The sequence below is a fragment of the Eutrigla gurnardus genome (assembly GCF_963514095.1).
Source record: "Eutrigla gurnardus genome assembly, chromosome: 9".
In the NCBI taxonomy this organism is placed as follows: domain Eukaryota; kingdom Metazoa; phylum Chordata; class Actinopteri; order Perciformes; family Triglidae; genus Eutrigla; species Eutrigla gurnardus.
Window position 1 is genome coordinate 17457586 of NC_139923.1, and position 14028 is coordinate 17471613.

At 39.2% G+C, this 14028-nt stretch overlaps 1 protein-coding gene across 1 annotated transcript; it reads right to left on the reverse strand.

Annotated features, from left to right (window-relative positions):
• Nucleotides 1-1256: 1256 nt before the first annotated feature.
• Nucleotides 1257-13988, reverse strand: arih1 (ariadne ubiquitin-conjugating enzyme E2 binding protein homolog 1). Its single transcript, XM_084018103.1, has 14 exons — nucleotides 13501-13988; nucleotides 9800-9867; nucleotides 9524-9671; nucleotides 8487-8579; nucleotides 8337-8392; nucleotides 7162-7228; nucleotides 6876-6982; nucleotides 6693-6735; nucleotides 6488-6559; nucleotides 5895-6025; nucleotides 5534-5591; nucleotides 3856-4116; nucleotides 3219-3331; nucleotides 1257-3131 (listed from the first exon to the last, which is right to left on the reverse strand). The coding sequence occupies exons 1-14, from the start codon at nucleotides 13786-13788 to the stop codon at nucleotides 3047-3049; spliced, it is 1590 nt and encodes a 529-aa protein (XP_083874229.1). The 5' UTR covers nucleotides 13789-13988; the 3' UTR covers nucleotides 1257-3046.
• Between the last annotated feature and the right edge of the window lie 40 nt (nucleotides 13989-14028).

Sequence of the window (14028 nt, forward strand, 5' to 3'; positions counted from 1 at the left end):
ACACCTACTCAACCATTTAGAGGACAAAGTCATTTTGTCTACAGTCCTCTGTGATTGAAAGTCAATTTGTTGTCAAATTATGTGCAGAATGTGCTTTTTTCCTTCTTTGCATGTTCTCCCCGTATAAGCATGGGTTCTCTCTGGGTTCTACAGCTTCCTCCCACAGTCATAGGGAGACAAAGACATGGGGATGGGTTAATTGATGATCTGAATGGCCCGTAGGTGTGAATGGTTGTCCGTCTACATGTCAGCCCTGCCATGGACTGGCATCCCGCCTTCGCCCAATGTCAGCTGGGATCGGCTCCAGCCCTCCCTCTCTTGATGGATGTGCTTTTTGGTGCGACGCCTTAACCGATAAAACACGAGAAGTCTATGAAAGATGAACTTTGCCTTTGATAAGCAACTTTAATTCTGAAACTTTCAGTTAGAATGAGTCTTTGTCACCATCGTGTGGCAGAATGTTGAGTTGCAAATTCCCTTTTTACATTTTCAAAATTGCTGCTTAGGTGGAAACTGCATTTCTTTTCATTGAGACGTTTTTTTTTTTAATGAAAATGGCTGCTGCCACAACATAAACATTGTGTCTGTTATCAAACAACCACCCATGCCAGAACGATGTTTGCAACATTTTGCACTTTAATATTTTCTCCAAAACAGACAACTAATTTTTCCCACATTTTACACTAATAGGAAATAAAACACCTTTGATAGCATAAAGAAAGATATGTAGAAAAGTATTAAAAGTTTTTGGATGCCTCAATTTAATGTAAGTAGCTGCTTGTTACTTCAAACGTTATTTTGAAATGTTCATGAACTACTAGCAGACACAATGAAATCAGAGTGAGCCCTGGAGAGTATATTAGCCTTATGATCACAGCTAGAACTGGTGTTACCGCAAGACAGCTGAGAGAAAATACCCCATCTTTTGTTACTATCCATTCAACTTGTGTCATCATCATTGGTTTGTGACTTGAGACAAAATGAATTCAAAAGTGACATCATACAAACAACAACCTGATCTTTATCATACAGTCTGCAAATAAAAGTGGTACAAAAAAAGCTAACATTTTTGCCTAAAATCAAAATTATTCAAAGAAAGTTACCAAATTAATTTCACGCAATTCTGGAAGACACAGCTCTGCAAAGGTCTACATTGCAAAATACACAGTGCAGAAATGCATCACGGATGTTTGGGTAATTACTTAATATAATTGAGACCATACCTACTCTAATGACTCACACAGTACTCCCAAAAATGAGATTTCTCATGACATTTATTCAAATAAACAATACAGTTTATAATTTGCTAGGATAAAATAATAGTTTGAACACATAAGAAGCATTTTGGGAGAGAATTCCCCAAATATCTGAAACTGGGTTAAAGGATGTGTTTTAATGAATGCTGACACTTTGGTGTCATCTTCTGACTTGCACGGGTGCCTCTATATTCATGCCCCCTCCAGTCAATCTAGTTAAGACTGCCATATTGCAGAGACATGAATGAGCATTTACAAGCAGAGAGCTTGACAACCAGAGCAACCACCTCATAGAACAATGCAAAACCTGGAGGGGCACTGACATTTCAATGCCAAATCCTCAACCAATGTGCGAAAAATACAGTCTTTAATGCAAAAGCATAACGGCGATATAAAACAGTCCTACAACCTTTAGAAGTTTGCCCAATATTCTTCATCTGCCTAAGGATCACGCAAGTCCATCTGCGTAGCTTGGTTTAAAGCCATGTTCAGTCTCATTGCAAGGTAACAGATCTCCTCAAAGAGGGGCGGCACTATCGGGCCCAATGCCGCCCTAGTATTCCCTGCAAGACTGATGCAAATGCCTGACCCTGTTTGACAGCAATCCAGCCCAATTAGCAGCACGACAAAGCTGTGCTGTCAGTACATTCTATTACTCTCATTCAGTCCCCAAGGTGCAAGCTGAGCTTTAAGAGGGCTACCTCGAGCCACGTCGGGAAAGAGAGAGAGAAAAAAAGAAAAGAGTGAATGTCACTCAGTTTGGCTCTTGCAAATAATTAGTAATGTACTTAAATGTTAAACACCTCTAAAAACAACTAAGAGGGTACGGCAAACGGTTAGAATAGAGGGACACAGAGCCGGTGCAGTCTACCTTACCTTTGAACTGTAAAACTTTTTCTGCGCTTGGTTTTCCAACTCAGTCGTGCTCTTTAACTGAGTCCTTTATCTGATTACTTGGCAACTAAGATAAATTCCTTCTATCAGTCCCCACTTAGAGTTACTGATAAGGTGTAACTTGTGCACTGCTCTGAAGAGACTGAGGATGATAGGACAAATGCCTTATTGCCAAAGACATCCAAGCTCCCACACACTATGGAGGGAGTAGATAGACTCAACCAACATGGCAAAAGTACACCTTTCTCAATATTGGTAAAGAATAAATATTTCAAAATTATGCAAACACGTGCCACTCTTGCTCTTTAACTTCCATGCATATGGATTATTTACAAATTGAAAAATACAGACTTGCTATTTTGTTCTTTTGAAGTTTTTTCTTCTTTTCCCCCCTGAAATGTCTTTGCCCCTTTGCAATCAACCTATCAACTTTCAGCCACTCAGACAAGGGTCTCACCACATATTGCAAACATGGCCAGGACAATTAAAGCTGTGTTGAAAACATTTTCACACTAATGGGAAAACAAATGTCAAAAAAAAAATAAAATAAAAAAAGCTTCACAAGCAAAGGAAAAACAAAGGAAAATAAGATAGTTCAGGGGAGGTGTTAACAATACAAGCCAAAAGGATGTATTTGTTTAAGATGGATTTTCTGCTTTCTCAAGACTCCACTCTGTTTCTAACAATACTGTAGTACACTTTCTTTTTATTTCTCTACCTTTTATTTAAATATAATTTACTTTGAAGATTTTGTTAAACAAATCCAGGAAAAAATGATGTAAAAGTGGTTGGCTTGTCAAAGGAGAGGCGGCAGAAGGCCCGTGCTGCCCTGTTAAATTGCATCAGCGCTCTAGTTTGTCAAGATACTCAAGAGTCCGTTGCATTGGGACGTGTCCTCAATCTTCGATGTACTCCCACAGGTCTTTCTCATAGCCTTCATGCACATGCTGTAGAAGCACTCTTCGCCTGCTCTCACAATATCTGTAGAGGGACAAAACAATTGTTTGCATCCAAGAACAAACAACCATAACAGTGACTGGCAGTGATTACCATTTCCCCTTTACTGACCTGTACTTATCTTGTACTTTCTGCTTTATGTCCTGCAAGGAATCCTGGGAGATATCTCGCTCTAGGTAGCCAGACAGCACCTCAGTGGCATTTTCCAGGTCTGCCTGGTTGTTCTTATGAACCAAGAAATTATAAACAATATTATTCTCAGAGAAATGTCAGTTATCTATGATATGATATCATTCAAAGCATCCTGCCTAAGGCCCAGCCCAACTTTGGGCTGATATCCTTCCATTCGCCCCGCCCAACAGTCGATGACTAATATGGTCTCGGGCCTTTGTTAGAGGTCTAGTTCTGCTGCCAGAGAGAAACAATAAATGGCTCTGGGGCCAGTATTTTTGTTGGATTTATGTTTGTCCGTTAGTAATCTTTAGTGATGAATTCTAACTGAATGGCTAAAACACATTTGAGCTAAAGGATCAACCAACCAAACTAGATTAAGATCTAGTACAGGAGTTTGGGGGGTGGGGGGGTCGTGCTTGTAAACCCTTTATGTGACACTACACCGACACTAAATGCCTGTCAACATAATCAAATGGTATTTGTAAAATAAAATATTCAGATTCAAATGGCTAAAGTCATTTATGTCATGCAACAGCTGCTTGCAGTTGTGTCAAATATTGCCCTTTTATCATACCTCAAAAATTATGGACTGGTTGTTCTTCTTGAGGTAGAAGGCAAAGACATAAGTGAACATGAGTGTGGAGCGGCACTGGCACAGCACATCCACAGCCTTCTTCAGAAACTGCACCTCAATCCAGGACATGTTGTGCTGCTGCATCTCCTCCATCTTCTGCTTGACCTGAGCATAGAGCTTGTGCTCAAAGCGCAGGCTCTGCATGTGGTTCATGTAGCGGTTGCAGTAGAACAGGTACCTCTGCAAGGCTGCCCTGGAGCGCTGCACACATAGCATGGTAATGGGTTTTTAACTCAAGTGCACTCAACTGCACTTGTACTAGGCATTCAATCTTCAACCTCACTGCATACTAGACCATCAATTATAATGAAATGTCTACATTCTGCAAGTGTTTCAGGCCAGATGCCATTCTCCAGTATGCAAACATCAACCATGTTCTTCAGAGGTAGTGGACATTCATTAGCAGGCAAATGCAAAGCATTCCCTGGAGTGGATCCACTCCACTTATTTTGGATTGGCTTCTTAGTGGACAGCAGTGTTATGTGAGCAACTGTCATGGACATGGTGTTCATTACATTCTTAGAAAAAGTAGTAGCTATTTTTGTTGCAGTCTATAAAATTGTTGATGTATTTGTCGAATTATACACATTTCAACAGAAGTTTAGCTTTGCCGGTGCGTTGAGAGCAGGGGGAGCTCTGTGTGCTGTGGCATGAAATCACCCGTTCTCCCTTCATACACTCATCAAATTGATTTTCTAAGGTAGCGTGAAGACAGCCTTATGGCTTTATGAGTGCAAGTCCAAGGACAAATGATTTAAAAAAAAAAACACTGATTTCAAATATTGGTGTCGAGATAATCAATTATGCCGACTAATCTGGCGGCCCTGATGGAAACATACATGGGATGCCGCTGCCTGTGTGATTAGAAATGCAACCTGTGGCAAAACATGGCTGAATAATGCACACTGGGGCTGTTAGAATGAACTTCAGGAATTGAAAATAATTTGAATAGTAAAAAAAATTTCAGTTTCGATTATTATTATTATTTTTTTTATTTAGAAACGCGTTTCTAACGTAAGCAAATCTCACCCTCCTCGCCTTGGCCTACCCACAAAAATGACACATGAAATCTGATGAACAATTAAGTTTTCTGAATCACAATCTCACCACAGAAATGCATGACAGCAGCGTGCACGCAGAGATAAGATGGCGCGCAGACGGAAATAACCGCGCGGCAGCACTCAGTGAAATAAAAACAAAGATATTGACGGACCTCGAGAAGTGATGCATCATGACAAAGATGCATTCATGCTGCTTACTGCTAGCTAGATCGACCCGCTTATTAATTTGCAACGAACAGCAGGATATACGTGAGAAAGTGAAAAGAGCTGACGGTGAGATGAGGAGGGCGTATCCATGGAAACAGGGACACAGCATCCCCAGGAGAACGGCGATGTCGTTGTTGTACTCTCTTAATTATTACTCATCTAGAAAGCTGTCAGCTGTTGGCAATGCAACTCATTTCTTGGTAATGTTTTTGAAATGCCCCTAGTGGACAGAGTTTTACTGCACACCGCAGAAGGGCTTCTTGACCTGACAGGTATAAATATTGTGCCATTGCGTAGCGGTTTAAAAACAGCATTCAAATGCTTCTTAATGTGAAAGTGTAATTTATTACCTCTTGAGCATCTCTGGCTGCCTTGGCATCATCTTCATTGTAGCGATTGCAGTTGTACCTGAAATGTCACAGAACCATCAACCATCAAGTTTTCTTGTCAATATTTTAAGATGTCATGTTTTCTCACCTACTACTCTTAACATTGCAGATTTTCACATGAAATGGCGTGGGATGGATTTGCACTTGATATTTGAATTGATGCATTAGAAATCCAAATAATTCATGGTTGGAATGGAATGGAATGTTGAAATTGGAATGAAAACAGCACTATCAAAAGAGAGAAATCTATTTGAAGTTTATCCTAACGAGGCACTAGAAGGGACACCAATGTCATTTACTATTCAAAGCCATTAGCTCTTACCAGGCTGAGCCGTGGGGCTCCCATGGACCCAGGCAGACCCAGCAGAACTCGGCTTTGCAATTCTGGTTCCGACAAACCATGTGATTGCAGCCACCATCTTTCTCAATGGTCACATGGCATTTTGGACACTCCTGTCGTGAAAGGAGAGTAATGAAGTCTCTGCTCAAGGTCAAGTGTTCAACAAAAATAAAATGATAATAGGAATTCAAGCAAATAAACAGGCATATTTGAAACTCTGTAGCTGTTTAAATTTAAGAAGGAATTTTTTGTTGTTGTGTTTGAAACGATAATGAAAGCTTGACTGCTTAGGAGGAAAATGTAATTCGATCAAATTAGCCTTTTTGATTGGTTCAACACTTGTCACACCTGATAGTTGTGCACACTTATCAGAAATTGTCAGCATGAGAATATGTGTTAAGACGTAGGTACACCTTCCCAAATGACTGAATAACAACACGTTTTTAAAAAACATCTTGCTGTTCAGAATAATCCGTATTTCCACAATTAAAATCTCTATGCGACCATCACATTAATAACCTACAAACTCGAACCAGACAAGAGAGTAAATCCAACAGATCACTTTGATTGCATACCTTAGTATTTGCTGCAATCCAGTTTGAAGTTTCACTGTCATCATCACATTTCTTAATCCATTTCCTCAACCACTACAAAGGAATTCAAACATTGATTAAGAAATAATCACACAATGAATGCTGATATTAATAGGATTTCACTCAACGTACTGGAAGAATAGGTTTATATTTCTGTAAGGTGTATAAATATTCCCGATTTGCGTACCTTACATTTGACAGGATCATGCCAGTTCTCTCCACAGTTGAAGCTGAACCAATAGGAGGCATCACGAGTCAAATTCACACAATATTTAATAAGTACTATTAAACTTACATAGCATTCAAGTAGTACCATTGCTACCAGTTCATGACAGTCTAATATGTTTGTTTTAAAAACAACCTATCTCACCAGAACTGACGACCACACTTGCACCTCACTGGCTTGGCATCTGGGTACTGGACTTTGACAACGTGATGGCAGTCTGGTGCAGGGCACCACTTTAACAGTCGATTGCACTTAAAGAAGTAGTGAGAGGGACAACATCAACTCATAGTTTCATGGACGGAGTACAAAGAAGGTCCCTGCTTTTCCGAACAGTGCATACAGGATAACCCAACAGCTCAACATCATAAATCAAGGCTTCATGTTCTATTTCAACATATTGTTAAGGGAAAAAAAAAATCTCAAAGCTTACCTCTACAAAACTATTCGTAATTAAATGCTGGTACTTCAACTTCACTTTTGAATCTGTTATGAGGCGCCTATAGGAGAGGTCAAATCATTTATTAGTCTTCATTACATGAAAAGGACTTTGGTTACTAATTATGCACTGAATAGTTTACTAATCAGTACATAACCTCCAAGAAACAATGCAAGAAACAAAACAAAAAGTCACACAATTCCACATTTTCCTGAGTAGCTCAATGAAGTAGATTTGTAAATTGGCATTACAGTAAGAATATTCATCTGTCTACTGACAACTAGTTTCCAACGTTAGGTGTCAGTTCAGAATGTAGGTTAAGACAATTACTGTCAGCTTAAGAGCTGGTAAAAGAGATTAGTTCCCATGCTTTCAATATGGAGGTATATTTCACTCGACTACAGACTGAGCATCAGCACTGTAAAGGAGTTAACTAGAGGTGTAACTAGAACGCCCTAGAAAATTTTTATTTCTGTTAAATGCACAAACAACCTAAAAGGTATGAATAAAGAAAGCATATCTCATTTTAGAACAATGACATTCACTTTCTTTTGATTTGTTTAATGATTGTTAGGCACTTTTAACACGATTAAATTATAACTGTATGACCAAATAGTATAGTGCATGGCCTTTATTGTGTTTTTGACGTTTCAAGACTTATAAGCAAATTCATCTCAACATTGCAAAAATAACAAGAGTCTTTCTGAAGTAGTTTGTTTGTGAAATTCGTCTGTCTCTGTTTGATGGAACAAACTAGAATTACTGCCTTGTGTTGCATGCGTCCGCCAACAAGGTTACACTTTAAATCCATGTCTGTCCAAAATGTCATCACCAAAAAATGTGTTTTGTGATGTCACAGTGACGTTTGACCAACAAAGTATAATCAGTTCAATCTTGAGTGTATTGTGCCAAATTTGAAGAAATTCCCCCCAGGCCTTCCTGAGATATCGAGTTCACAAGAATGGATCGGATGTACGGACGACCAGACAAATAATTCCTCTGGCCACGGCTGTCACGGAGGCATAAAGTGAGACAACAAGAGGAATCATTTTTGTTTCCTACCATTTTCATTACCATAATTTATCAGTCACATCTACATTTCCTTATCCCTGCTGACCAATGTGCAAGAAAACATCCCCCAAAAAAAATAACCAAAAACAGATACTCACATGACTGTGTTGTCATCGACCAAAATGTCACAACTATGAGCAGGACAAGAAATGGTCTGAGAAAACAAGACAGAAGGCCGATCATTAGTCAGACAGCTATTAAAAGAGTGACCAGTGAATTGTACCCTTAGAAAACATCTTAGTGGGTACCTGTCCCATTCCTTCTTCTATGATTTTGGTGGTCAGGTAATCTCCCCAGCACTGCATGCAGAACTTGTGTCCACACTCCAGGCCTGTAAAATACTATAAGAGAGAAGCATAAAATGAAATAAGACATCACATGATTATAAGCATAAACACTTTTTGTGACCAGACAAGCCAAAAAAGAAATATACTACATCAAAACAGTCTGGATAATGCAACTTTCTTGCTGATTTTGGGAGAGCAACTACTTAATGTCATAGCTGAAACAATAAACCACCTGGCATTGATAATACACATGTATCCTTTGTTGAGACAATTTACTCCATTATGGGAATGGGGCCATTCTTTCTGTTGAAAACTGCAACCCAACCAAGTGCAAGTGAAATTTGTAGCCGTGAGCGGCACTAGGTAGAGAAAAGCTAGGTCAATAACTGATACGAAATCTACTGTCTTCTTTGGTACAGACTAAATTTCAATTTACTGAAATGGTACAGCATTACAACTAACAGCTGTTGGAGTCTTTGACTTCAGATATTTCCATGAGAGGAAGACATAAAAGCATTCAGCTTTCCAGCAGTTATGCAACTATTTTAAAATAGTTTTCCTTTCGCTTCTTCTTACTAATAATCTTAACTTAATATTGGAACAATTTCCGAAATCCTAACCCCACTAGCAAAGCCACTATCTAGAGGGCATTGTCTCAGCAAATATCCTACCTTAATATCATGACTGGTGGTGGGTATCTCATGCAATCTTTGGATTTTAGCATATACCACTTTTAGCATGCAAAGTAAACTGTTCTGATAAATTAGTTAAACAACAAGAATGAATACTGTGAGTTGAATTAATGACACTGAGCTTCACATAGCAATATCCATGGTTACAGACAGTAAAATAACTGGTAAATGGACTTGCATTTATATAGCGTCTAGTCTTCCACCTACTCAAAGCGATGTACAGTCATGTCCACTGCTGTACACCACATGTCAACATTCACACTCACATTGATACACTTATTTCACCTGCCAAACACAGAAACTCACAGTGTTGGGGAAGTTCAAATAGCAGATCTGACATGGCATGTCCTGTGCCGATGATCTAGTGTTGATTGGCGGACGGATGCGAGGCTTCTTACTGGGGTTAATGACATGACACTCAGAGAAAAGCTTGTCGAGATTACCATCAAAATACCTGTATAAATCGAGACAAAAAAAAAAGTGTTTAACATTAAGAAATGCGCTCTCCAAGGAACTTCTATGCTAACATAGTTGCAGCAAGTTAAAGGTGACAAATCCAGAACGTTCTTTAGAGGTTCTTACCTTTCCATAAGCTTTTCTTTATCCCAGTTGAAGTGACTGAGAAGGATGCGTGTTATTGTTGCAGGATTCTAGAGGAACGAGAAATGGTTGGTCAGAAATAAACTTGAAGCATACATTTAACTAGTGCCAATTTTCACTTTCATCACTGAAATGTCTCAAGTCCTACTCGAAACGGTGTTTAGGAAGCCTTCCATTGCAGATTCTGTTCGAGCCAATGTAACTAATGTTATAGTGTTGATCGCTGTTTATATGCGACAACACTCGATTGCAGACAATAGAGAATTTAAACATATGGTCAAAGTGCTTGAGCCCCGCTACAATGCGCCTCTACGTGTGCATTTTAGTGAGTTTGTATACCTGCGCTGTAAAGTTGAGCACTTGCTTCAGCCCAGTTACAGTACATTACTGGCAGTTTTGTTTGTTTTCCCTATTGTACAGAAAAAGTACCAGAATGCGACCCCAAAATCAAGGTAGGGATAACGACCAGTTAATTTTTAGTGTACTATTAAACTGTAGTATAGTATCTAATACCTGATCGGACCATTGTCACAGACCCGGTCCAGCTATGTGTGCCAGAATCAAACCAATATCAGTACCATGCAACTCCAGTTTGAACGCAGTTTGTATTCAGGGGTCGCTCCAGAATACCGCGGTATGATAATGCAACCACAAAGCAGTGTAGGAAAAACACATTTTGTAAATTGCGTGGTAATACTGTATGAGGATATGCTTTTTGCATCCAATTTTAAAATCAAAGTGATGATGCAACAGTAGAGAACATTGTGTCACAGTGCCATGGTTCAATTGTTTAAGCAAAGCACTGGAGATTGTTCTCAGCAATTGCAAGATTAGATAAGGGAATTGTCTCAGTGTAACCTTTCACACACGCAATGCTTATTCACTCCATCCTTGTGTAATTAGGGGTCAGATACATAAGCTAATTCATGACACTACGCTGTTGAACAATGTATTTGTTGGTATATTAGGGCTGGGTAAGGATTGGATGATATAGGACTTAATCTCGGATCACAATAAAAGAAACTCACTCACAGTAAGTTGATTGAGGCGAATTTTCATTACCGAGATAATCTTAAATATCGCCACGAGTGACTTGCAAAATCTGTCTAGCTTGCCATCATCGTAGAGAAGTGAAATATATTGTTTTCTATTCATTAATGAGGGATACCTTATGATGAACTTAATGATCATCTTTCATGATCATCTTATTTAAGATTTGAATGGTTTCCTCAAAAAGGAGGTTCACTGAAAAAAGTGCATCTTATCTGTGACGCATTAAAATATTTGTTTCTTAGCTAAATGTATAGTGATACCAGTATGTTTGAAAGTCAATTTGGGTCAATGTCATTTTAATATTGTGAATTGCAATTATTTTGTCCAGTATAATTGTGACATGACATTTTCATATCATCCCATGCCAAGGAATGAGTATCAGTACTCGATAGAACAAAATAACTCAGTACCACGTAGCATCCAAACTTCAAATGATAACCGCATTCAATCCTCTTTGTGCCCAAACCTGTATGGTTTTGCTCACATCTAATCACTGTAGGTGTTCTTTGATTTAGTGTAGTGTGTGACTGGCCCACTACCACAGCTGTCGTGCGTTGAAGTTGGGCCTGTGTATTTGATGGAGTTGGGAGTTATGCGTGCCAAGAGGTTACCAAAATGTTTAAAATGTATGGCTATATCACGCCAGTTGCCTCTGTTACTACTGTTTACACTACTACAAACACCAAATGCAGATAGAACCCAAGAGCCTGGTCTGGCACCAAATTAAGTGGGAAATTTAAGTATCAAATTAAGTATTAATGATAATCGTATCACAGTTATGGTGCTAGCATCGTCTTTAGTAAACATAAGCCAGACCTAATATGTGTATGACAATGTAAAACAATCTGTTATGTTAATAAAAGCAATTATTTGTGTAATTCAAGAGGAAGATTTTTTTTCTACAACTAGTCAAATCAGTTGTCAATCTAATTTATTCAAAACATCATGTAGTGCTTTCTGTTTTTCAAACATTCATGAAAGTTCCCTACAGCCACACATGTACTCATGTGCCATCACCCAAATGTCAAACAGACATAGATGAGGCATAACGGCCACAGAGCACAAAGGTTCACAAATAACGCTTGATATATGTATCAATAACATATGACAAGAGAATAAAAACCATACTAAATTGCCAGTTTATTAGGTAGACCTAGCTAAAGTCAAATAACAGAACTGCAATAAATCCTACCCTCATAGTGGTTACAAAGGTGTTGATTCAATTCAATACAAATTTTAAGAGGCTGTAGTTTGTGGTTCTTTTCAACTGTATTACTGCGGAAGAGTTCTTAATATTTGGTCTAAACTCCCTGATATAAATGTGGTGGGAAATATTGGAAACAGCTTTTAGTATATTCATGGACAATCTCCACAGAAGTTCTTCCTGTAATGTCTTCCTGATGTGTGCAGTGGAATCCTTGATGGTCAACAAAGATGAAATTAATCCATCAGCCGCTCTGTAACTCTATCCTTAAAGGCATCTTCAGAGGCCAGGCAAAACAAGTCACTCTTGACATGTGAAGGCACAGTCACTCTAAGTATTTACATGAAAAGTAAATTAAAGTAAACTACCATACTTTCCCATACTTCACATTGAAAACGTTTATTCAATGAAAAACCTGGTTATTTACAATTAAAAAATGTGTTGGTGATGTAAAAACCTCAAAATTAAGTAGGTAGATCTAAATACTATTTTTAGAAGAATCACCATGTCAGTTATTTTTGCTGCCATGCGGCTGTACCGATATCTTACCCATTTTAGGTTTGTGGCTTGTTTATAGTGAAATAACGGCAGTCAAAGACCGTTCTTGTGTAAAATGCAACGCTATTTCTCGAAAACGTGCATAGTGACAGGTCTATCAGAACCACTTTCCATTTTATTCTGTACTCAAGTGTAGCTCAGTGAAAGGAAATGGAGGCCCAAAGATAACGCTAAGCCGAAGGGCTCCACTGAGTTTCCCCTAATTAATTTAAACTATAGCTGTTGCCAAATCATACCGTTCGTTTGTGCGATACATACAAACTTTCTTGAAAAGTAATAGTTAGATAGGTTGTTACCGTTCGCGTAAATAATCTAAAATGTAAATGAACTTGCCAACCAACTCGATGACCAAGCCTTTCGTCCAACATTAAAATAATGTAAAAGATTTTTATTTTATGAAGTTTACAACGTTAAAATTAATAACTTGGTTCACCCACTCCAACTGTCGTCTCGGAAGAGCTGACTGTAAATTCGTTGTTTTTATAGTAAGGTGCTCGGTTAACGGTTACAGTTGGCTAGTTAGCAAGGTAGCTAAATAGCAAGCTAACGTTAGCTTAGCAAACGGTGCCAACTTCTCAATTGGGATTAGACTACTTCCTGGCACTCATATAAAAAAAATTCATTCAATGTATAGGTATAACGTAGGCCATATCTTCGTTGTAAGCGCGACCCACATAAATGAGCGCTATAATTAGAAATTAATAATTTTAGTATTGTGTAAATCCTATCACTGTTGTGAAACTGCCAACTTCCAGCAAGTAAACTACTCCTACGAGGCTAACGGCTAAGCTAACGTCCATGGCCTGTTTATGCTTCACCCAAGCCTGGACCCCGGTCTTTCCTGACGCAGACATACTAGAATACCTACCTGGATGACCTCGTTGACCTCCCTGATACACTCCACCATATGCTGGAGGATCTGCTCGGCAGTCAAAACCTCGAAGCGGTAGTCCTCCTCCTCCTCCTCGCCGGGACCGTGGCCACCTCCACCGGTCTCGCCGCACTCATCTCGTTCCCCACCAGCCACCACGGGATCGACCAACTCCACCTCTCCGAGCTCCAGGGTGTCGTCCTCGGGCTCCTCTTCGGCGCTATCCTCGCTACATTCCTCCTCTTCGTCGTCGTATTCATAGTTATAACCCTCGTCTGAGTCCATTCCTAGGGTGGTTATCCACTCGTGACAAGCACACCTAAGTCTACGGTGTGTGAAATGCTGATTGCGGAACAATACGAAAACTAAAATGATCCGAGCCTGTTTTTCAGCTGCAGCGAAAATAACAACAAAACGTCGCCGCTGCTAAGCCAACAAAGAGACACAGCGTCACCAACTGACGACGGCCTTACGTCAGATGGACTGTACAGGGAAATTTACAAAATAAAAAACTATTTATATGAA